The 25,969-nt window shown below is 52.5% G+C and overlaps 1 protein-coding gene across 1 annotated transcript in view; it reads right to left on the minus strand.

Moving 5' to 3' along the window:
• Window positions 1-25,969, minus strand: part of TMEM132C (transmembrane protein 132C) — a 306,676-nt gene that overhangs the window by 109,335 nt on the left and 171,372 nt on the right. Inside the window, exon 3 of the mRNA XM_060612060.3 lies at window positions 4,597-4,743. Within this exon, the coding sequence (XP_060468043.3) occupies window positions 4,597-4,743 (147 nt within the window). The remainder of the gene's footprint in view (window positions 1-4,596; window positions 4,744-25,969) is intronic.

Genomic DNA, 25,969 nt, shown 5'->3' on the forward strand with positions numbered 1-25,969 from the left:
ACCACTTGATGGGAGGAACCCCACGGCTGTTTATTTCGGACAACGGATCAACGTCGGATGCCAGAGCCGGCGCTTTGGTCTCCGGGAACATCTCTTCTCCCAGCCTTCTCAAAGCTTCCTCTCTAGCTGTTCTCCCACCCCCAGGCTCTTCTGGGAAATTCTCGTGGGTGGGGGGTTAGTTTGTATACATGAGCCTGCTTATGATATCTGTGTCTCCCTCTCTCTCTGCCCCTTCCCCCGCTCATGCTCTGTCTGTCTCTCAAAAAAACAATAATAATAAATAAATACAATAAAAATAATGTCCTCAGGGGTGTCTGGGTGGCTCAGTCAGTTGAGCGTCCGACTTCAGCTCAGGTCATGATCTCACGGTCTGTGAGTTCGAGCCCCGCGTCAGGCTCTGGGCTGACAGCTCAGAGCCTGGAGCCTGCTTCGGATTCTATGTCTCCCCCTCTCTCTGCCCCTCCCCCACTTTGCTCTCTCTCTCTCTCTCTCTCTCTCTCTCTCAAAAATAAACATTAAAAACTAGAATAAAATAAAATACTGCAATTCTTGTATCTCATAGCGTAATGCACATTAGAAACTAATGGAAAGATCGGGGCGCCTGGGTGGCGCAGTCGGTTAAGCGTCCGACTTCAGCCAGGTCACGATCTCGCGGTCCGTGAGTTCGAGCCCCGCGTCAGGCTCTGGGCTGATGGCTCAGAGCCTGGAGCCTGATTCCGATTCTGTGTCTCCCTCTCTCTCTGCCCCTCCCCCGTTCATGCTCTGTCTCTCTCTGTCCCAAAAATAAATAAAAACCGTTGAAAAAAAAATTAAAAAAAAAAAAAAAAAAAAGAAACTAATGGAAGTACCTTAAATGTATATCTTCAAGGACAGTATGACTAAAAACGAAGGTGATTTTAAAAACGCAGAGCAATTTAAAGACGATTCAGAGAAAACTCCTGAGCGAGCAGCGGTCCAAGCGGCCCGTGACATGGTGTGACTTTGGGCGGGTGCCGGTGGGTGCCGAGATTTGCCTGCAGTTTCCACTTTCCAAACTGATTCCACACCATTCCCCAAAACGCCCTTGGGATAAGTTGCTCTTCAGACTGAATGAGCCGGGATCATCACCTTTTAGTGCATCTAAGCACACTCCCGCATACAGACGGTAACATAAACCTTGCCCCTTCATCACCTGGCTTAAGTGAAATGAGGCACACGAGTCCATGTGATGGGGAGGACAGGGGACACACAGCTAAGGCAAGGCCAGTTGAAGCCACTGGTCTGGGAGCCACGTCCCTCCGTCTCACGGCCTTCCTACCTTTCTGGATTAATCTCTGCAAGTCGTTTCTAGGTCACCTGCAGTAAGGTCCCGGCACCCCCTCCCCACCACCTGAGGTCTCCTGATTTCAGGTGATTTCAGAGAGGGCGGGGCCTCTGTGCCTGCATATTCCTTCCTCCTGCCCCCCCAGGACACCTCGCAGGCACCCTCCAAAGCCCAGAAGAACCTTCAGGCTGATGGCTAAAGACAGTTCCCAGAGACCCCACCTCCCGGCACCCTCCCCTCTGCGTACCCCCCTCCCCTGGAGTGTGGCCCAGACTTGCTTCTCATGAACAGAATACAGCAAGAGTGTTTGGATGTCCCTTGGGAGATTAGATTGTAAATACTCTGCCCCCTGTTTGCTGTCACTTCTTTCCTCCCTGGACCTTCTCACACACGTTTGACCTGATGGAGAAGAATGCCCGGGAAGGAACAAGAAACTGAGACCCCCAGTCCTGCCAGCCTCGAGGAACTGAGGCAGGAGTCCTGCCAACGGCCACCTGATCCTGGAAGTATACTGTCTCTGCTGAGCCTTCAGATGAGACCCTGGTTCCTGATGGAGATGTAGACGGCGGCTCGGTGAGAGACCCTGGGGTAGAGACCCCGGTTCAGAGGTGCCTGAATCCTGGCCCACGGAGGCCACGAGATAATGAGCACGTGGTGCCTGAAACTCGGGGATAGTTTGTGACACAGCAGTAGACGACTCGTACGCTTGGCCTTTGCTCCATGGGCAGAGGAAGCGAGCCCTTGGACCTTCCCCGTCAACGAACACCCTTATTTGAAGTGTGGTCTTTCTGGGGCCAGTCCGCAGCGTTTAGGTCGCTGATGGGGGTGGTCTGGACCACAGTCAGCGTGTTCAGGGGACATCAGCCTGGCACGGAGCACAGGTGAACCGACCAAGGATTTCTGCAGAAAGTCCTCTCTCCGAGAGGGAGGCAGTGAGCACGGGACGCCCATCGGCGGTGTGCTGGGAAACAGGCTTTGCAACAACCACCACGAATAAAGGCTCACCCTCTCGGCAAACACACCTGAGCCCAGAGCGCGCTTTCTGGAAGACGCAGAACAAACAGCATGGCCTCAGGGACCCATGAGGACGTGCCAGCACAGGGCGCACCTCCCTCACTTTGAGGCTCCTGATGGTGTCACGAAGGACGATTTCCACGCCTGACTTCACTGCTAATGAACATTTCCGCTCTTACTTGCCTAATCAACCACAGGATGTACTAAGGGTCCTTCTTGGGGGCAATTGTGGAAAAGGCTGCTGTTTGGAAGCCGCTCGGGGCACCAGATGTTTTCGCTGGCTACCCGTGAAAGGGAGGACCGAGCACAGGGTCTGCGATCAAAGAACTGGGCGTTTCCACACAAAGTAGAGAATTTGCATTATTTTTCTTGGCAGTCTTGTAGCGTTCACTTAAGAAAACGTGCCTGGTGAGGGGCTATTCTTTTCCTTTAGTGCTGCTCTCTTCAAGAAAATACACAAAGAGAAGGTATCAGGAGCCCTAAAAATGATTCAAACTTTTTGATTCTAAGAAGCCACCTTAAGTGAAAAGAGAAGGAGATAAAGCTTTATGTGGACGGTAGTTTATTGCTGCATTGTTTATAAAAATAACAGTGGAAATGTCCAGAGACATGGGTACGGCTATTTACGGAATGTTAAATCTATATGACAGAATATTGTGAGGCCGTTAAAACGTTGCTGAGGACAATTTAATGTCAAGAGAAAATGTTTACAATAGAAATGAAAGTATCCTAAAACCTATCGAGATTATGATACCAGATTTGTAAGATAAATAAACTGATTGCACATTTATTGTACGTATAAAACGCTGGGAGGAAATGAACCAACTTATTAGCACTGGGTTATCCTTGGGTGGCAGGGTACTGATATATTATTTAACGTTTTTTCCTTGCATAACTGTGCTTTGCAAATACTCTATGAGGCGCCTGAGAGGCTCAGTCAGTCCAGCATCCGACTCCTGGTTTCGGCTCAGGTCGTGATCCTAGGGTCCTGAGCTCGAGCCCCACATCGGTCTCTCTCTATGCTGATGGTGCAGAGACTGCTTGGGATTCTCTCCCTCCCTCTCTGCCCCTTCCCTGCTCTCAAAATAAATAAACTTAAAAAATATTCTAAAAGGAGTATGTATTGTTTTTATACGCAGAAAACAATTAAAGAGTCATCCAGATGTCCGTGTAGAATGTCACATAGCATCACGTCCTTACACACGATCACCACCGACTGTCACCCTGTCTTCAGATCCTTCCTCGTTGAAGACTGGGCCTAATCCTTTACGATTCAGACATCAATTCCGACGCGTGTGTTTCCCCCCAGAGCAGCTCGCCGACACCAGCTGGGATCCTCGGGTGCCATGCGATCCTGACCCCGTCCACCCAGAAGTGGCATCAGATCCCCCCAGTGAGGGGCTCCATCCCACAGGACTGTCCCTCCCCATTGCAGGTGCCGGTCCCCGGTCCAGGCTATAAGCCCGAGGTTGCCGTGACCCCCTCCTTGGGCTTGACTGATTTGCTCGAGCAGCTCACAGAATGCAGAGAAACCCTTACTGACCGGGTTAAAGGATGTTAATAACTCAGGGGCAACCACACTGAGGAGACACATGGGTGTCGGGAAGGGGGCACAGACCTTCATGCTCTCTCTGGGCACCACTCGGCCCGAGCGCCAGGGGCTCACCCACCTGCACCCTCTCTGACACCCTGTCTTTAGGGTTTTTCTAGAGGCCTCACTACAGAGGTAAGGTTGATTAAGTCATTGGCCGCTGGTAATGCAACCTCCAGCCCGTCTGCCCTTTAGAAGATGTTGGGGTGGTTTGGGGGGTGACCTCGGTGCTTTCCAAAAGTCACTTCGTTAACCCAGGAAAGGACACCTTTGTTCCTCTCGTCACTCGGGAAATTCTAAGGCTCTTAGGAGCTCTGTGCCGGGAACAGCGATGAAAACCAGATCCGCGTTTCTTACCAAGGGGCAAAACATCACACCCTCCGTGCAGAGGATGCGCACTTAGGAGGCAGCCTCTGATCACGTAGGGAGGACAAGGGGAGGTGACGCCGCGCGGGACCTGAGCCTAGGTGGATGGAATGCCCCGGGGCCGGGAGGCCGGGCGAACCTTGGTGACAGGTCTCTGCGCCCGAGCCAGAACCGCAGGCTCAGGACCAGAGCCGCAGCTGCCCCCGCCCGGAGCTGTCAGATGGTCCTGCCAGTCGAGGCGGGTGCCTCCAGCTTTCCGGGCCGACGGTGTAAGAGCTCCGCCGAGCCGGGCTTCGTGCGGGCCCACGCGGTGCGCGCTTACCTGTTGCGCGCACTGGGCGCCCGGCGCTGGCACAGCAGGGTGGCGGTGGTGTGCTTCCCGCCGCTGCCCGTCTCCTGCTTGACGTCCCACTGCCGGGGCTCGCTGGTCTGAGCGCCCAAGATGTTCACCCCCTTCTTCACCTTGGCTCTGCGGGCAGGAAGACAGGCGAGAGAGACCCACGGCATTAGTGACCCGGCCTTTGCAAATGTGCCCGAGCCCCACTGCGCTGCGATCGCCCGCTCCGCGTTCACGCGCACTTTCCCGCGGCAGGTGCGGAGACGGACCGAGGGCTCCGGAGGGGTAACGCCGGGGTGGGCGGAGACAGTGCAAGGGGGCGGGGCCACGGACTCCAGAACGGCGGATCCGGCGGCCCGGGTCCGTGGTGAGGGTAGGGGGGCCCTGGATGTGCCCCCGGACACAGAGACGTAGCCCTATAAAGCGTTCAGGGGGACCGTCGGTCGGCCTCGGCCAGTTGTTCTCATTTGGTGGTTGTTGGGGAGGCTGGTGTCCTGCCAGAGGCAGGTGGCAAGGTCAGGAGACATTTCCGGTTGTCGCCACTGGGTGGGGGTGTGCTGCCCGGGGTTGGGGTGGGGGGTGGGTAGAGGCCAAGGACGCAGTTTAACATCGTACAATGCCCGGCACGATCCCCACAACACAGGCTCATCAGTCCGGAGGGTCCATAGTGCTGAGGCTTCCCAGCTCACACCCTGGGTTCACCACTTTGTAGCTGTGTGGTCTGGGCCCAACTACACCCTCTCTGAGCCTCAGTTCACCCCCTACCCCCAAAATGGATCTGCTAATAAAGCTGAACGATGAAATGTCTTAATGCCTATAAAGAGATTAGAATAGGGTGAAGCATACAGCAAGCACTTACTAAGTGTCCATTATTGCTACACTACCCCCACCTGCTCCGTGCAGCTGCCTCCTCCAGGCAGGCTACCAACCCAAGTGCACTAAGTTAGGGCTTGAAACAAAGGAAGCCTTCCTCTCCGGGCCGACTCGGCCCCTCTGAACCTCAGTGCTCTCGTCGACATACCGAGGAGAAAAGTAGCAGATGGAACGCGACCGCCTGCCTGTCCTCTCCCCCAAATTCAGCTCACGGGAGAACGGAGGCCCACGAGGTGGGGAGGGGACACGCCCAGCCGCCACGGATTCTGGAACGGGAAAGAGGTCTGACGCGAGCAAATTTGGGAGCAGGATTTCCACTCGCAGCACCAGCGGTCGGTGGGAAAAGTAAGAGTCAGCGGGGATCACGCCGGGGAAGCGGCCTGAGGACTCGGAGGCCCAGCCCCAAAGCGGGAGTGAATGCTCACACTGGGGTCCCTCCAAACAGCAAGCCAGGGTGCCTGGGCTCAGAGCTCCCAACGGCCGTGTGCCCCCAATCACTTACAGGAGCAAACGGGAACTGCTGGGCACTGAGAAAAGTCTCTACGTGATTACAGACACGCAAACAGACAAACAGAAAAAAAAAAAAAAAAGCAATCTGTACAAAATAGAGCCAATATGGGAAAGACCATAATTAAAAAAAAAAAACAAAACAATCATTCATATTCACAGGGAAATCAGACAATACTCCACAATCATGAAACAAAAACACAATGCTATTTAAAAACGCCCAGAAAAAAAAAAAGAGCACTTGGAAATTAAAACTATTATAGCAGAAATATAAAGGCATAGACTGGCTGGTGGATAGAGGAGATTTGTCCTTAGAGGCAGAAAGAGCAAACCCACACCCAGGCACAGCAGCGGCACATGTCGACAGTACGGGAGAGTGAGTTCCGCACTCCTCCAGAGAGACAGAAGCGTCAGAGACAAGCACGGACTCAGAACTCACGACAGCCACTCTGGAAACCAAGAGACAATGGAAAATCGCCCAAAACTCAAAGGGGGAGTGATTCCCAACCTCGAATTCTATACCCAGCCTGATTCCGAAGACCATCTTTCCAGATATGCAAGCTCTCTGACAATTTACTTCCTACATCCTTGCTCAGAAAGCTACCTGGAGATGTGCTCCATCAAGCAAGGGAGAAACCCAGAAGGATGTCAGACGTCAGAGGCGCAGGAAACACGTGATCCCATGCACGACAGGTGCACAGAGGGAAGGCGGCCGCAGAGGACAGGGGGCCCCAGCAAGGAGGAGAATCTGGCGGCCTTGCCGTCCGGAAATGGACATTTTCCTAAGGAATCTGGTGGGGATAAACGCTCCGGGAGGAGATCCAGACAGTCAGCGAAGCGTTTGGGAATGAACAAGAGCTCAATATACAGAAAATGAAGGGAAGGAATAAAACCGGACCAGTTTTTAAATCTGAAGATAAGAAATCATCACTCAGAAGATGCCACGTGATCAGAATTTCATACTTGGCTTTACTGTGATTAGCACACATGCTTATAATATTTTAAACACCGAATATAAACCCAGACAAAATATGATTATTTTATTGTAAGGTGGAGGTGTAGAAAGGAGTGCCCTTATGGGGGGGGGGAAGAGGTATATTTTGTCCTTTGTTGGAAATTTATAGATATTGCCTAAACACACACACACACACACACACACACACACACACACACACACACACACCCCAAAGCAAGATGCATCAACGTCACTATCCCCATCAGCGATATGGATGCAAATACCAGGCAAAGTAAGAATTTTGCCTCTGGAAGGAAACAGAACACTGCAGTATTTTTTAAAAATAAGTTTTCATTTTAAAATAGTTTGATGCTTTGAGGTTACGAGGAAGTTGCAAAACCAACCGGGCAATCCTAGATTTCTCGTGAGCCCTTCGCCCCGCTCCCCCGGTGATCACGTCTTACCAAACGCAGGCACACACCTTCCTTGGATCCCACCTGCTGTCAGGTGTGCTGGTCCCTCGGGGTGCTAGAAACGGTATCTCTCGTGTACTTGCCAGCCAGACAGAATAGAGAACAACACAGAAAAGCCCGGAACAGTCACGCCTGGCAAACACCCATCTGTTCTGTCACCAGTACCTTGTCACTGGGAGCGTGTTACACACGGTTTTGACCGACAAAGTCTGCAGAAAGATTGGACTCCTCAGGGTATATGCAGGGTTACAGCTTCTGAAAGTATCAGCAAGGCACACACACACACACACACACACACACACGTGCGTGCACACCTCTGCCCTGCTCACCGCCCCCCTCCAGGAGTGGAGGACGTAAATCCTAATGAATAGTTGGGAAGATACATCAACATAGCTGAGCAAACCTGATTGCCAGCACTCAGTAAGCCACATACATCTCCACTGTCAAAGTTCAGGCATCCTGGTCAGCATCAGCCCCCAGAGCGGCAAGAGCAAATCAGCAGCAACAGGCACCTGCTGTTTAGAAACTTCTCAGCATTAAAATGATGTGCTGAGGGGCACCCCGGTGGCTCAGTCGGTGAAGCCTCCAACTTTGGCTCAGGTCGGGATCTCGCGGTTCGCAGGTTCGAGCCCTGCGTCGGACTCTGGGCTGACGGCTCGGAGCCTGGAGCCCGCTTCGGATTCTGTGTCTCCCTCCCTCTCTGCCCCTCCCCAGCTTGCAATCTGTCTCTCTCTCTCTCAAAAATGAATAAACATTAAAAAAATGTCTTTTTTAAATGATGTGTTGAATGCAACTGGTCACCTTGGCCACAAGGAGACTGGGGCGCACCTAAAGGACGGGCATTAGGACACATTAGCATGCAAAAGCCCCCCATTTGTCCTAAGACGGGGGAAATCAACGCCCCAGCGGCCTCTTAGCACCGACACCCTCTACCTTTACTGCCCATAAGAAATGCCTCATGAAATGTGACTTTGCTTGAAATCGGGTTTTGCTGCATTTGGATTTTGCTCAAGACTCCAGGTTTCACTGAAGCTACAAATTGTTCTTTCCACTTAATAGTTCGCACAAATAGAACGATTCTTGCTGATGGGCGCGGAGGCTGGTTTCATCTGTGCACGAGGTGGGCCATGAGCCCGAGCTGCGACGAAGGCACGGGCTTTCAGAGGTCGATTTTGCTAATTGGGCGTTTTCTGCGTGAGACCAGCGGGTGCGGCCCTCTCCCCCAAGGAGCAGGAGTGGAATTTGCAACGAGGGAGGGCCTGTGGGAGCGCACGATGGGCAGGTGAGGACGCCTGGCTTCTCGGGGAGGAGCCTGGCCCCGGAGAGGCCACGCCCACTCAGCATCCTCGTGGTGAAGGAGGGGAGTCGCTGGAGTGGATGCAGGGAAACGGGCTGGGCTGCTGGGCGGCCTCTGCTGGCGACCTTGGGCACGTCACTCCCTGCCCTCTCCTCCTTTTCATGCTCTGCCTAGGGGGTGGGGTCCCCTACGTGTGGCTCTGCTGTTGCCCGGGTCAGGAGGTGACTCTGGAGGCTGGGAGGCAGCGCCGCGGCACCTGCTTAACGTCGGCACGGGCGCCCCCGCAGGCGGCGTGCAGGGCGCTGAGCGCGTCATCACAGGCCCGGGGCACCCACCCGCGGGGGGGGGGGGGGGGGGGATGTTTCCTGAGCGGTCTGGGCGCCCCTGAGCCGGCTCGTGCCACCCCCACATGGCTGTTGTTTTTTAAGTTTATTTATTTTGAGAGACAGAAAGAGCATGAGCTGGGGAGGGGGGTGGGGGGCAGAGAGAGGGAGAGAGGGAGAGAATCCCAAGCTGTGATGTCAGCGCAGAGCCCGACGCAGGACTCGAACTCACGATCCGCAAGATCCTGACCTGAGCTGAAACCCAGGGTCTGACGCTTCACCGACAGAGCCACCTGGGCGGCCCCTCGTCCGTTTGTGCTTGACCTCCGTTCAGTCCACTCAGTCCTTGGGTGCTTAAAACCCAAATGTGTCCTCCCATCTTTTCAAAATGTCCTTGGCTCTGTTGTAACACAGGGATGATTAAGCGTTCCGTAAAGAAAATCGACGTTCAGTGCAAATTCCGGACACAGGAAGCCTGATCTCTGTCCTCCGATGCGCCGAACTCGGGGTGAGCCAGAATCCCCACGCGAGATGCTCTCTGTCTAGAAGATCCCCAAGCCACTGAGCTTCCAGAAGCCACTGGTATGGTTGCTGCTGGAATGAGCATCTGCGTGGCTTCAGGAGGGGGGTCGGGGGATGGGGGGCTGGGTACCACCTGGTCTCTGGCCCTGTAAGGCTGAGTCGGCTGAATCTGATCCGCAGAGTAAGTAAAAGAGGAAAGAATATAATTAGCTGCTATTATGGGTGGCCCTGTACTTCCGTCTAAATCCATATGCTGAACTCTCGACCCCAGCGCTTTGGAACGGGACCTCACGGGCACAGAGGCAAACCCGTTCAAGGGTGGCTCCAGGGTGGGCCCCGAAGCAGCGGGACGGTGACCGCACGTCCCCCGAAGAAAGGGCAGCTTGTAGACAGACACCCTATGGGGACAACGCCATGTCAAGGTGAAGCCAGCCATCCGCACACTGAGGAGAGGGGCCTGGGAAGGCTCTCCCTCAGAGCCCTCAGGAGGGACCTTGATTCTGGACTCCTGGCCTTCAAGAGTGAGACACAACACATCTGTCCTCTGAGCCACCACCCACAGTACTCCAGGTTTCACTGAAGCTACAAATTGTTCTTTCCACTTAATAGGGGTTTGCCCCAGCAAACCAACACAGCTGCCGACATTAAAATAAAACCAGGAGGGGGGCACCGGGGGAGCGTGGGACTCTTCATCTCAGGGTTGTGGGTTCCAGCCCCACGTTGGGTGCAGAGCTTACTCAAAACTACAATCAAAAGCTTCCATACAAAATTCTGGATTGGTGCTTTTAAGCCACTGTGATGTTCGGTCATTCATCAAGCAGTTAACAACTGTGCCACATGGCCCCACGTGCCCAGCGCTGCTCTGGGGGACAAGAATCCCACGAGCCCACATGTCTTCCCTTGGAGAACTCATGTCCAGTTGGGAGAGACAGACGATGAAGCAAATGTCCTACCTGACCTTACGGTCTCTTTCGGAGGGAGCTGGCCAGGACGGATACGGAGGGAGCAGCCTCTGAAACAGCCCACGTGGCCTGGCCCCTGCGAGGAGACGCCACGATGCAAAAAATGATGACGTCTGCGAACGAGCAGGGGAGCGACGTCCCAGTGGCCGTGGCTTCGGTGCCCCCCACCCGCCCCACGGGGGAGTAGCCTCCTGTTGTGTGCTCGTGGCGGCTGCCGCACGAGGGGCCGCGCTTTGCACGGGCTGTGTGCTGTGTACGAGGATGTGACACCCCGATCGGTCACCGTGCCACGCAAATAAGTCTCATAAATCCACATCCACAACCATTCCACCCGGGAACCTGACAAGTCCCATAAAGCTGACGTGGCAGACAAAAGGGGCTTGAGGGTTTTTTTTTTGGTTCTTTCAAAGCACTTAAGGGAAAAGAGACATTTGTCTGAGATCCGGGTCTCCGAATAGCTAGCTAACGGATATCGGTGCTGTCCCTGCTGTCCTCATAATGTCACCGGGTCCGCGTGGCTACCCTGGTATCGTGGGCTGGTGCCGAGTGCAGGCTGGGTGTATGTGAAATATCTACAGGGTTTCCCCAAATCCTACCCTCAAATACTCGACATAGTCATACACTCGCTGTGCTATCATCTATTTAATATTGTTCTAGAAACGCCCTACCCCCTCCCTTTCTTTTTTGCTTTAGCAAAGTTCTTTCAGAAAAGGAACTCTGTAGCAAGCACAAATGGAAAAAACAAAAACAAAAAACAACTTCCGAAATGCGCATTAAACTAAACACACGACGGTAAAATTTTAAAGAGCCTGTACGTGAATCTCATAAAATAACCTATCTTGCTACCGCTGTGCCTGTCGCACTCAGGAAGCGTTGACATACATATAGTTTAAGACTGCAGGGTTCTCCTTCACGCGTGGAGCTTTAATACAGGGTCTTTCAGAACACGGAGGAAGGGGAAAGCCGAAGGATCCCGTGTCATGAGAGTGTCGCGAACGCTTCTTCCGCGCTCTGTCGGTAACAGCGTGAGCTGGCTCCCGTCTGCCCGCCTCCCACCATCATCCCATTCCAGCGGGAGCCAGGGACTCCCTGACTGGGGGCAGCAGCCTTTCCGAGATGGGGCCCAGCTTCCTGCCCGCTGGGGTGGCGTCCTCTTGAGTCATTCCTAGATTTCCTGTGGGGGCAGCCTTCTGCCCACCGACGGGAGTGGAGACCCCAGGAAATGAGGAACAGACTGGTTCCAAGAGGTGGACAGTGTTCTGGGGTCACTGCTGCAGCTTCCAAAAGGAACTTGTGTGTGTGTGCGCGTGTGTGTGTGCGTGTGTTTGTACATGTGCATGCATCTGTGTGAATTTGTGTGTGCATATATGTAGGCGTGTGCCAGTGTGCACGTGCATGGATGTGTGCACGCACACACGTGTGCCTGTGCACGTGTGCATGTGTGTTTATGTGTGTGACATGTATGCGCGTGCATGTGTGCACCTGTGTGAATTTGCGTGTGCCTATATGTGTGGGCACACATGTGTGTGTATCCGCTGAAAGCCGGCTCCTTCTCCCACGTGTAGGGTTCCTCGCCTGTCACTGACGGAGACCACAGTCACCACCAGGGCATCTGAACAAGCACCCCTCACCTCTCAGGTCCGCTGTGAAAACCGCGGGCTGTCGAATGTTCTCCCCCCGCCGAGTGGCTTGGGTTTGTCTTCTGTTCAGCTTCTCAAACACTGACCCCTTTTGGCCATTACCTTCTGCTGCCTCACATCTGCCTTAGATATCAGGTGCAGAAAATAAAATGCATCGGCAACTCCACGAATGTTTGAGGTCCAGTCCAGGGCTCGGAGAACACGGGGATTTCTTGAGCACGTTGCTACTTCAAGCTCCATTACGTCTTCCCCAACCCTGCTCCTCTGGTCCCGGGCAATGAGCTAATCTCTCTAGTTTTGCAAACTAGGCACATGGGACGTCTGTTTGTAAAATAAATACCCATGTTCTGCTTTCACAGCTTTGCTCCTACAAACGCCCAAGTCCGCCTCCTCATGCCTACTGTTCTGGTCTTTGAAACCTCAGGCTGGTCGTCCTGAGCCAGTGGTGTGCCAGCTCTTACATTTGGGGGGAGGATTTTGCAAGCAGGTTGTTAAAAGACAGTGGTTGTTGAAATATACATTGTAGAAACTTACAAGGGAGTAACCTATATAAGAAAACAAAGACAACCAATAAATACTCAAAGCCCATTCTTCCCTAATTATTCTACCAGTTTAAAAAATCCAGTTCTCATGAGGTTGTCCTTGCGTGTCTCTGAGGGGGACGTCCTGTACCATGCAGGGCCACTGCCCACCTCTACCCAACTGTGTGTTCACTGCTATCTCACCTCCAGCTTGAAACTGGAGGCAGTGGGAGTATCTACACCAGAGAAATAGGGGAACACTGCACCTCAGGACCCTTCCCCTCAGAGTGCCAGCTGTGAGACACTGACCCGCACACCCCTGGTGGTGTCTGATGGGCCAGCACTACATGGATGACTTATAGGGCAAATGTTCCCAAATAGGGCAAATGCACGCCAACGACTGCCTTATTCTCATCCAACCACCCTGGGCTGGGCAAGCCTCCAATATGCCTGCTGAGGATTCTCCACTTGTACAGCTGCTGGTCTATTCCTGCCCTTTGTTCTACTCTGTGCCCCAGGTGGCTGACTCGGGGGGCCGTTCACCCTCGCTCCAGGGAAGTCTGGCTAATGGGGACACAATACCAGATTGGAGGGCAGAGGAGAGGGAGGTTGGGCACCTGCTGGTCTCCGCTCAGCAGCACGATGTGGTTAGCAGCTGTATTCCTGCATTGGGGTGGCCCCACCTCCAAGGCCCCAGCTCTCATGAGGCTCCAGCAAAGGAGGTGCCTTCCCAGCCCTTCAGGCCCAGGGGTGCCTCAACCTGCCAGCACCTCTCTAAACAGTTCCTTCAATTACAAACAATTTTCCATTAAACTTAAAGTGTGCCTTCAGGGTGCCTGGGTGGCTCAGTCAGTTAGGTGTCCGACTTAGGCTCAAGGCATGATCTCATGGTCTGTGGGTTCGAGCCCCGCATTGGGCTCTGTGCTGAGAGCTCAGAGCCTGAAGCCTGTGTCTCCCTCTCTCTCTGTGTCTCCCTCTCTCTCTCTGCCCCTCCCTCGCTTGTGCTCTCCCTGTCTCAAAAATAAATAAATTTAAAAATATTTAAACTTGGAGTGTGCCTTTTGTCTGCCGCTGGCACCCCAGTGGGTGTGCTGGGATGTCTTCCATATGTTCTCCATCCGTCCTCAGTCCTGGCTTACTTCCTCCTCCTTGGCGGTGATGTTACTCCCTTGGTCACGACAACAAAGAACTTTACCCATCCCTCAATGATGGCCGATCGCTTCATGTTTCTCCAGTTTCTTGGAGTTGGCCTCGCTTTGAGTCACCATAGACTATATCATAACAGATCATACACTCTTTCTTGGCATTTTGGTTATACGCTTGGGGCTGTGTCTTGACTAAGTTTAGTGAACTATTATGGTTAAAATAATTCACCAGAGCCCAAACAGAAGGAAATATCATGACAAATGCCTCTCTGCCTAAAGAAAGTAGAGTTTGGCCCATGAACTTTCTTTGGTAGGTGGGCATGTGGCACTCAGTCTACCATGATGAAAAGTGGCATTAACTCAACTGTTCAGTAGCGAAAATTTCAAGCAAATACAGACAATCTAATACATAGCCATCGGTCACTTTCAATGACTGTCTACGTTGAGGCGACCTTGTTTCAACTGTGCACCTCCACGATTTTACGCTGAAGAACTTCAACCCAAAACTCAGGTATCATGCTGCTTTACTCTCAAATACCTCATTTTTTTTTTTTTTAAACACAATTACATTTCCATTATCATATCTAACAAAATTAATAAGTTCCTAATGTAAAAGTTTCCCTAATTATCTCAAGGATATTACTTGATATAATTGGATGGTTCCCATCAGAATCCAAACAAGGCCAACACAGAGCATTTGGTTGTTATGTTCTCAAGTCTTTTGTGTTCTGTGAATAGTGCCACTTCCCCTCTTCATTTGTGCAGTTGATACTTTTTGAAATACTAAGTCATTTGTCCTGTGACGTCCAGGCACTGGTTTCTGTGGCTGTGTCTTTGCCATTCGACTGGTTCTCCCCCCGTCTTTCCTTTTCTTTGGTTGTTGGATATCAAGTCGTTACACATATCAAGTGGTGTCGGCACAAATACTTTCTGAGCTGCGCTCTGTGTTTATTGTTCTCGTGTACCGAGCCCGGGGGGTGGGGAGGCCAGCATCCGCTAAAGTGTCTTACGTAAGTATTTCTGGGATGAGTAGAGCTGTCGTAAATCAGTGCCACGCAGGGTGCTTCAGCCATGCCGGCTGGCCACCCGTTCGCCATGGCTCTGAGAAGAGGTATACTTCTGGAAAGGGCCAACACGTCAAGTGAACCTCGAGCTTTGGAATGAGAAGCCTTGCAGAGTCCCAGCAGGATGGAGCAAGTTTTCCTGACCCAGGCAGAGGGCTGTCGCGATGTGTATGGGGGGGGGGGGGGGGTCCTGGCACCACCCGCTGTGAACTCTGTGCCCCACGTGTCACTCTGAGTGAGGCTCCCAGGCAGAGGGTCTCAGCCAGGGGAGAGGTGGTGACGTCTGGAGACGTGTGTGGGTGTCACGTCGGGAGAGGATACAGCCGGCATCTAGTGGACAGAGGCCAAGGAGGGGCTGACCACTGCCCCGTGCACAGGACAGCCCCTGTGACAGAGGATTGCCTGGCCCCAGCTCTCCATAGCGACGGACCGAGAAAGTCCGCCCCATGGCAAAGCGCCCCATGGCAAAGCGCCGGCGGAGTGGGCCTGGCACACAGCGGGCGTCCTGGTCCAATGGCCAGAACACCTCCTGTCTTGTGTGTGCTCCCCCAAGACACTCTACCTGCGTCTGTCGCTCTGAGATTACTGCACTGTGAGGCCACATGTGCGGACAGTAAGGGATTTTTATGATCTCATCTTATCAATTTAAAAGAGTATGCTGGCACAGGGCTAATTTAATTACGGGAGAATAAACCATCAGGAGGAGAGCCCACGCGGCGGGCCAGGCGAGAGGCTCTGCAGGGACCGCGGTGAGCGAGGACCCAGCGTCCCGGAAGGGGGCCTCACCTGGCTATGTCTCAGTGACCGCCAACAGAGGACAAAAACAAACTCTTCCTGCCGCCTTCACCCACTAGATCCTGTGCGAGCAGGGAAACAGCCATCTAGACAGTGTTCTGCTGTGTCTGTGTTTGTGAGACTGTCCAAAAACACACAGCCCACATTTACTACTAAAATTCCTGTATCGGCCAGGCTGCCTGCTAAGCGTTTTCCATGTGTTACTTAACAAACAAACAAAAAACGCTTCGTAAGTCACCAGGGAAATGCAAATTGGAACAACAATGAGGTATCACCCTCTACCTACCAGAATGGCCAAAATCCAAAACACTGAAAACACCAGATGCTGGCGAGAATGTGGAGTAATGGAGACGCTCATTCATCGCTGGCGGGAATGCAAAACGGCGTAAACACTTTGGGAGACAGTTTGGCAGTTTCTTGCAAAACGAAACACATTCTTGCCATACGATCCAGCAATCACACTCCTTGGTATTTACCCAAAGGAGTTGAAACGTATGTCCACATAAAACGCTGCACACAGATGTTTATAGCAGCTTTATTCACAACTGCCAAAAACTCGGAAGCAACCGAGAGGTCCTTCCGGAGGCGGGTGGGTAAACTGTGGTCGGTCCAGACAACGGAATATTACTCAGCGCTAAAAATAAACGAGGTGTCGAGCCACGAGAAGACAGGGAGGAAACTTAAATGCACATCACTAAGTCAAAGGAGCCAGTCTGAAGACGCTAAATACTGCGTGATTCCAACTACGTGACATTCTGGAAAAGGCACAACCAGGGGGACAATAGAAAGTCAGTGGTTGCCAGGGGTTAGGAAGAGGGAGAGACGAAGACGCAGAGCACAGAGGATTTTCAGGACGGTGAAAATAGTTTGTGAGATTCTATGATGGTGGATACGTGTCATTACACGTCTGTCCAGACCCACAGAACGTGCACCCTGACAAGAGGGACCCCTAAGGTAATCTAGGGACCGGGGGCGACAAGACGTGACAGTGAGGGCACATCAGTTGTAACAGGTGCACCACCTGCTGGGGATGCTAACGCTGGGAGGGGGCTGAGCAGGTGCGAGGGCAGGGGGTACACGGGGATTTATGTACCTTCCTTTCAGTTTTTTTTTAATAAGCCTAAAACTGCTCTGAAAAATTAAAGCCTTAAAAAACAATAAAGACTTCCCGACAATTCCACTGGGCAGTTTCCATCCGTATGCTCCTTTTTAAGCAGGTGAGCAAAAAAGAGGTAGAGAACAGCACAGAAACCCGCTCAGGATCACACAGGGATCAAAGTGGCACGGTTAGCGTTTGATCCGAGCCGTCTGGCTCCAGAGTTGGAACAGCCAGATTCGCCCGTCCCTCCGCGAAGGGACTGGTGATCTGCTCAGAAACCGTCGGCTTGCAAACGTTGTCCCTGATGCCATACCTTTCCCACTGGGGTACGGACAGCCATTTGGGGACAACACGCCCAACGCACACACGCCCACGGACACCCCCAATGTGCACACACACCACCTTGGTGAGTAAGAATGGATTAATAATAAAAACCAAAAAGGGGAAAAGGGCCCATCCGTCCAGTCTGTGACAGCTCCTTGAGTAACCGCTCGCAGGCACCTGAGGTCTCCTTGAGCCTCGATGGCCAGGCACGAGGGCGCTTGGGCAGGAGGAGAGATGTGGTACAGCCGGGCCATCGATATTTGACGAGGGCGATCGGCGAACTCGCCCCTGCGGGAGCATCGAGTCTCTCTGCAGCAGAGTTTTCCGCGCAAGGCAGCCAAAGCTCTTTCCCAACCGCCGGCTGAGGGGGGGACAGGAACACCAAGCCCCCCGTGCTGGGGCGGCATCCCCCGGTGACCAGCGTCTCGACCCCCCAGCAGCTCGGGGTTCATCTTTCTTCTGTCCTTGTGTGAGCTGCAATTTGGGACACAGTGACCGACCTCTGGTGTCTTCCAACCGTGAGCCACAACGGAGGTTCTCCCGAAGGGTGCAGACGCTGTGACATCTCTCTAGCTTTCAAGGTCAGGTGCATGCTGGGCGTGTGCTTAATTGAGCGCTTTGGGGTCTACTGCCTGGGTTCGAATCCTACCTCTGACACTTCCCAGACGCTCTCTGCCCTTGTTCATTTATTCAAAGCCCCTGTGGTCCGCTCGCCCACCACCTCCCACTCACCTGCCCTTTGACCTCCTTTTGCAACCCTCACTACCCACGACGATCCAGCCCTGCCAGGCTCCCGGTGCTCCTGCCTCTGGGCTTTGTTCTGACTGTTCCATCCTCCTGCATGCCCTTCCCTCACATACCCACATGGCTGGCGGCCTCCCCTGTCTGTGCTCACACGTCACCTCAGACATCTCTTTACAGTATGGGACCTGCCCTATCTTTTCTATCCCTTTATCCCACTTTATTTTTCCTCCGTGAATGTTTATCACTACCTGACAGAGGTAGTTGTTTCCTTTTTGTTAATGTGTGTCCCCCACCAGAATGTAAACTCCATCAGAGCAAGGACTCTGCTCCTTGGTCCCCTGCAGTCTTTCCAGGGTCTAGAATAGTGCCTGGAACATGACAGGTACTCAAACATATTTATTGAGCAATTTTAATAAATATTTGCTTCTCAAGTGATTGCCCTAGGGCTGGCATTGCACCTGGTTTCTGAAATACAGAGATAAGACTCTAAGCCTCTGGCAGAGAGCTCGTTCTGCGATGTCCCACATTTCGGTTGAGCATCTATCTTCTGCTTTCGGCGAAATGGCCTGAACGAGTGGAGATCGGTGGAAATGAGGCTGCCATCTTGGATTGTCAGCTCTTGGAAGGACGGCCACACGTATGTGGTTCCCCTGGAATGAGGTCAAATACAGGACTTTCTGATGCCAGCGGCAGTCCAGTGAGCCATCGGCAGCCAGGGGTGCTGTTGTGCCTCAGGCATGTCAGCGGCCCCACGTGTTTCATCAGGAGGCTTTCACGGATCTCGGGGTCTAACTGCTCAGCTCAGCAAACCTGAGCTCCATGTCGTGGACCCGAGGCACTGGGCAGTTAAGTCCCTTGCAGCTAACGAGAGGCAACACAGCTGGGCTCTGGCATCCTAATTCCTGCCCTGCAAGACATTATCTATCTCTTGGGAGGACACGGACAAAATTCAAATCGTGCGTTGACCGTCATCGACAGAAAGCACGTTTTTGATGTTATTGATTAGGAAAGCTTTGGCTGCAAAAAAATCAGGGTAAGGAATACTTGAAAAAGACATTTCACAGTCTCAAAGCACAGGACGTATGGACGCCAGCTCCTGCTGGGTTGACGTCTCCATGATGCTCTTGGGTTTTGTCCCATTGTTCCCAGAGAGCTGCTACAGCGTCATATTTCTCATGTTAGTGTCATATTTCTCAACGACCATCGCGAGCAGGACCGAGAAAGACCAAGGCGTGTGAACAATGGCAATGGCAAAAGGCTTCCTCTCCAGAAGACCCGGTCCCAGAGACACAACAGAAGACTTCTCTTTACAACTCATGGGCCAGAAGACCATCCCAGCTAGAGTGGGACTTGGGAAAAGGACAGGCTGGACAAAGAAAGTGGGATCAACAGTCGTGATCCAGCCTACCCTCCTGAGATCTGGGTACCTCTCCTGCCAGCAGAGCGACAGCAGACTCCTGGGAGCAGAGAGGAGGGGAGACGTGGGCACCGAGTCAATCCCTCGAGGGGCCCCTCCAGGTCAAGCTACAGCAGCTGTCACCGTGGACAAACAGAAGGGAAGGGCAGTCTTACACTCCACGCCTCCAGGAAGGGCATTCCGCATTGATGGGGCATTTCGGGCAAGGAGGGAAAGCGAGGGTCTCCCCGGCACGGTGACGGGTCGCATTTCTGGTCTGGTGAGCAGGCAGCCACACTTCCAACCAAGCCCGTAGAGGCGCAGAGAGCGGACAGGTCACCCACAGGGGATTCTGCTGTTGCCACATGTGCCCCTTTCTGCAAGAAAAGAAGAAAATCCGCCCCAACGCCTGCTTCAGAAGGAAGCTTCGGCCTAAAGCCCCATCATGACTTCCTTGCTGCGCAATTTGAATGAGTCGGCATGTTTCCTCCCAATCCACAAATTACTGTTTGTGGCTTCCTTTCTGATGAGTTCTGCCCCCACGCTTTGTCTTCCAGGAGCGGAATTGTATTCTTGGTTGAAACACAGGTGAACAGGCAGAGAACGAAAGGCTCTCCAGGGCCATAAATGCCATCGTGCTCATGAGCTATGGTGGCCACGGCGGCGATGGAAGGGGTCTCTGCAGAAAAGCCACGCTTTACAAGGGACAGCTCCCGTGGCCCACAGACAGCGCGTGGCAGCACTAATATCCTGGAGAGGCTGCTGCTGGGACTTGGAATGCGCACTCCTCACGCACTATAAAGCTATCGGTGGTTACAACCGTCCTCCACACATTCCCCGAACTCTTTCCAGAAAGGTCCCTCACGTCAGGGATACGGCTGACCTCGACGAACACCACCCCGCTTCCCTCCCAATCACGGAATGCCACCGTCCTCCAAGGAATCCGTTCGATGTCGTTTTCCTGCTGCTGAACTTGTACCCACCATAACTACTGCATCCCCTGGCCACCGCGATGGGTCATAACTCAACCTTGACCAATCAGAGTTCTTTACAGATTTTTCTGGGAAAGCAATAGGAAAGAATTCCCCTTCCCAAAGCTCATTAAGCTGGGAGGCTGTGGGAGGCATCTGGTCTACCTTGTGGACATCTCCTGAGAAACAGAGGGAGCACAGCCTTGACGACACCGTTCAAATCCCTGCATCCAGCTCTGCATGAATCTAGCGTGACCTCCAGACTTTTTAGCGAGTACAGTGAATCAATTTCTTTTTTTAAAAAATTGTGGTCAAATACACATAACATAAAATTTGCCATCAGAAGTATTTTTTTTTTTACTGTTTATTTATTTTTGAAAGAGAGAGAGAGCGCGAGCAGGCCAGGGGCAGAGGCAGAGAGGGAGACACAGAATCCGAAGCAGGCTCCAGGCTCCGAGCTGTCAGCACAGAGCCCGACGTGGGGCTTGAACCCACGAACCACGAGATCATGGCTTGACCCGAAATCAAGAGTCAGATGCTTAACTGGCTGAGCCACCCAGGCACCCCAAATAGCCAATATATCTTACACAGAAGTGTACTTCTAAAACTTCAGGAACTGTTCTGTTTGCCAATGAAATGAGGAATAAGGCATCACCATACAAATGCGGGAACACACAAGAAAGTAGGTAAATGTTCATTTTTCCATGCATCAGACACACAAATGATTCAAACCTCAGAGCCTCCGCGTTTGCTGTTCCTTCTTCCTACAATATCTCTCACTCAGATCTTTCTGGGACTGGCTCCTCTCTGATCAGTTGAGTCTCAGAGCGGCCACACCGGACTACCCTTCCTAGTGAGATTTTCCCCTTTACTTTCTAACGTGACACTCCTTTTAGCTTCCTCGCAGCACCCGTTACTAACTGAAGACGTCTTATTCATGTTTTTTGTTTGTTTTATACAGTGTGATTTCCCAGTAGAATGTAAGCACCACGAGAACAGGGACCGTGTTTATCTTCTTCACGGCTGGATTTTCCCACTGAAAATGGGTGTTCCATAAATACTTGCAGAAGGTGTGAATGAACATTCAGTGAATGTTGTAGACGCTGGGTGATTTGCCACCAAATGTTGCACATAAACTGCTGAACTCCCTGTGACCAGGATACATTGTAACTCCTGGCCTGGGGAAGGGGGAAGACACGGCCATGAAGACGACCGAGTGTTTGGGGGACATAAGGGTGAGACAGGGTGGGTGTCCTTGACCACTCAGTGGTCTTCAAAGGATGCTCCAAGGTCCTCAAGGCTCCCCGAGCCCCCTTTGGGATGTCCAGGAAGTCAGCCCTTTTCCAACCACATGCCTCTGTGAGGTCAGGGGATCGTTACACACGTCAGCCACAGAACAAACATCCTATCGCCTTGAATATAGAAGCAGGCAGGAGAACTCGGGTGCCCTTGCACTCGGGTGCACACCAGGTTTGCAACAATGTGTGACAGTGAAACTCCTCACTATATCGCTTTGATACCGTGAATCAGTTCTTTCTCATGAGATACATTGTTTGTGTCAATGGGGAGATACGTTTGTATCTCTCACGAGATACGTTTGTGCAATGGGGATATGTAGATATTTTAAATAAAATATTATTACTAGTTACCGTAGAATCAATTTTTTAAAAAAATGTCAGGGTTTATTTTCTTATACAGATTAAAAAAATTTTTTTTACATTTATTTATTTTTGAGAGACAGAGAGAGACAGAGCACAAGCAGAGGAGAGGCAGGCAGAGAGGGAGACACAGAATCCAAAGACAGCTCCAGGCTCCAAGCTGCCAGCAGAGAGCGCGATGTGGGGCTCCAACTCGCAAATCGCGAGATCATGACCTGAGCCGAAGTCGGTCACTGAACCGACTAAGCCACCCAGGCGCCCCTTTATACATACATACATACATACATACATACATACATACATACAGATAGAGAAAAAGTGCGAGTTGGGGAGGAACAGAGAGAGAGAGGGGGAGGGAGAGAGAGAATCCCAAGCAGGCTCTACACTGTCATGCGGGACTTGAACTCACAAACTGTGAGATCATGACCTGGGCTGAAGTCGGACGCTTAACCGACTGCACCGCTCAGGTCCCTCCAGGTTTTATTTTTAATACTGTAAATACTGATGAATGTGACCCACATAAGAAACTGCTTTTTTCTTGAAGGAGGGGGTCTCGATGATATTTCAGAGTTAAAGGAGCCCTGACACCAAAGCGGTCGAGAACCATTGGTCTAGACATATGATAACAACAGAGAGGGTCCGTACATCTTAGCACTACATGAAAAAGTAAGAAAGCAGAATGAATGAATTGATGAATGAATGAATAATGCATTTCTGAAGCTGAGGCCCGACAGAAAATGGAACAGACGTACATATATAAATGGGAAAATGACACAACGAAGCAACATTAGCGAGGGGCTCTGACAGACGGTGTGCAGGCCAAAGGGCTCTGCCCTGGGGCACGGGGGGCCCCGGGGGCATCTGGACAGACCTCATGGAGAAGGCCACGTTTGGGGCCGGTCTCGCGATGGGCACACCTGCAAACCGACTGCCCTTCTGGAAGCGGCTCCTATGGCACCTGCCGATGTCCGAGGGCGGAACCCCTGCCCGCGGGGCCCGCTTTCCCTACGTGCTGTGAGCATCCCGAATTGCTGTGACAAGACGCTACAGGAACGAGCATGAAACCACTACAGGGAGCGTGCCCCGTGGCGCTCTTGGGAGAGAGTGGGGTTCAGATCTCCTCCCCCCATTGTCTGACCATGTGTCAAATCAGCGTATCCCGAGTCTGGGTCTGGAAAACACCACACAGGTCACGTGTGACCAGGGAATCACCGGGCAGAGTGCTTGTGTGCTAAGCTACATCAGGATAACGACCCGAATTACTGATGTCTGGGACCTTACCTTACAGGGGAGCCCTGGGGCCGTTAAGTGCCTGGGCTCTGGCCCACGGTCGGGATTTAATTCCGACTCTGCCGCTTGTTAGCTGTGCCGCCTCGGGTAAGTGGGTCAGCCTCTTGGAGTGTCTGTGCCTCACAGAATGAACGTGTGGACGGACTGATGCACGCACCAGGTTTGGCACGTGGCTCAGCTCGCGGGCTGAATGGGCGCTGAGTACCCGGGGGTCACTGCCATCGCTGCCCGGACGAGCGTCATTGTTGCTGGTCCCTCTACGCGGAGATTCCTTTTGGAGGCCACCCCCTTCCTGCCCCCCTGCTGGCCTAGGTCAGGGGCCAACCCCTGCTGATGGAGAACTGCGTTCCACGCCAGATGAGAAGCCAGGACATATTTAAATGGGACTAAAGCTGAAGAGTGTGTCTCCTTCCAAAGGAGGGAAACGACATCCTGGGGGGTGAGGGGGACAGGTGCCGAGTCAGCTCGCTCGGGTTCAAGCCTGGCTCTGCTCCGTGAGACCCTGGGCCCGTTAAGTAGGTTAACTTCTTTCTGCCTCAGTTTCCTTGTCTGCAAAGTGGGGCTGCAGCAGTGCTGTGCCGACAGCTCAGAGCCCGGAACCTGCTTCGGATTCTGTGTCTCCCTCTCTCTCGGCCCCTCCCCAGCTCGCACTCTGTCTCTCTCTCTCTCTCTCTCTCTCTCAAAAATGAATAAACGTTAAAAAAAAATTTAAATTTAATAATTTTAATGCCACTAGCAACAGAGGGTATCGTGCCGGTTGTAAAAAATCCAAACAGCGCGTAAGCACCCAGGTTAAGAACAAGGGACTACCTGCTCCCTGCTAACATTCCTCACAGTTTGTCTTTCCTAATTACACGGCGGGTTAGGTGGGGCGGGGTTTATGATGCCCCAACGACGGGTGAAGGAAGTAACGTTCCAGCAGCCGCAGAGATAGAGCCTGGGTAGAGACATGGATTATCACAGCAGGTCCAACAAGCTACCTGGTCACAGCGAGCTCGCGACAGTGAAGGTGACGAGGCTTATTGCACAACTACTTGGCAAGCTTTGCGTATCAGATGTCAAAATGCACACCTATATGAGGAGGAAGAGGAGGAGGAGGGGGAGGAGGAGAAAGGAAAATGTCAACCTCACGGGTATCAGGGAGATGAAAATCAGAACAAACACGAGGTACCATTTTCTGCCTTCAAATAAGGAACAGCTGAAATCAAGGGCTGATAACGGCATAAGATAACAGGCATGCTTTCCCCTGCTGGACGTCAGGGTCGCGGGGAATGTAAGAAGATTTCAGCTCTGCAGGACGGCCACGGATGTGTGAAAAACGAAAACGCTCCGCCCCAGGACGCGGAGAGTTTACTTGTCGGGATTTGGTGCAGAGACGCAGCTGAGCACAAGGACGTGTGTGCGTGTGTGTGTGTGTGTGTGTGTGTGTTCACTGCTGGACCGATGGTGGGGATCACACGGGAGCCACGTCTCGTGGATTCCCCAGGACAGCCTGACTTACGCTTGCTGTCGTGGAATAATTACTACCGAAGCATCCTCTCACGAGGATACGTGCCCAGTTTGGACAAACGAGACAGCACTCTCCCCACAGAACCGCTAAATAGATGTGAGTGTGTCCGTGCCGTGGATTCTCTGCGGCAGCGAAAGGCCGTGAGACGTCGGGCTGTGTGTTCGTGTGGAACGTTCTCCAGGACGTAGCGACGGGGAGAAACCTCGGGTAACACCACGCGACGGGAAGCACCGTGTCACTCAGGGCAACGCTACCGCTGAGACCTCTCGCGAACAACGGATACATCACGCGTAAGGACACACAGGCCATCTTCCGCTCTCCACGTGGCGGGACGTCTCCTAATTCTGTACATGTATTAACACATTTGATCCTTACACAAAGCCACGGGGGAGGGAGAATTATTCCCACAGGAAAGACGGAGAAAGAGAGGCTCAGGGGCTCACACGCGAGCATGTGTTTAAGCTGGAGTTCAAACCAGGGTTATCTTCTGCTTCTGGTTTCTGGAGTCGCAAGAATGTGTGTGTGTGCATGCGTGTGCATCTACGCCTATGTGCACACACACACACACACACACACACACACACACACACACACGCTGGTGTCCACCTCAAGGGACTGAGAGAGGGGCTCTGGACTTTTTTTTGTTTTGGAAAAACAAAGTTATATGCAATGTTTCAAAAAGTGTCCAACGGCTATCCTCACGACTTTTGCATAAAGTGTAACAAGGTATCTATTTCAAAACCAAGGGGAAGAGGAGTTGGCATTTCAGCAACGGTTCGTGTAGCCTCAGGTCCAGCCAGCCAGGCGCCATGTCCTTCTGGACCTCATCTCCTTCCTGAGTACGCAGACCCCAAGCCCTTGAGACCGCAGGGTGGGAGATGGCCTCCAGGGTGGTCCCGGAGCCGATGCAACACGGACACCGTCTAGACCTCCCTGTCCCTTCCTCCCTGTCTCAGCCGTGGTGGGTCAACGAGAAACAACCCCAGACCCAAACCAGAGGCTCCTGCAATCAACGCCCAGGTGCTTTCCATTTCCATCTCATTAATAGTCATCGAATTATTTCACTTTCTGCGCAAATAAATCAGTGGCCCAGAAAATACAAGCATTATCCACCCAGGGCCCAGGAAGGGCAGGGCTAAGCCTCAGAGCCTTCAGCCTACATTTGTTTGTGCCACAGAAGCTGTCGATTCTAATAAAAGAGAAAAGGCTGGAGCTTAGCCACGCTTTCCCCCAAGGGCGAGGACTTCTGGTACCTGAATTTCAATGTTCCTTGCTGAAACTTTCAATGC

This window comes from Panthera onca, chromosome D3, assembly GCF_046562875.1.
Source record: "Panthera onca isolate mPanOnc1 chromosome D3, mPanOnc1 haplotype 2, whole genome shotgun sequence".
NCBI lineage: Eukaryota > Metazoa > Chordata > Mammalia > Carnivora > Felidae > Panthera > Panthera onca.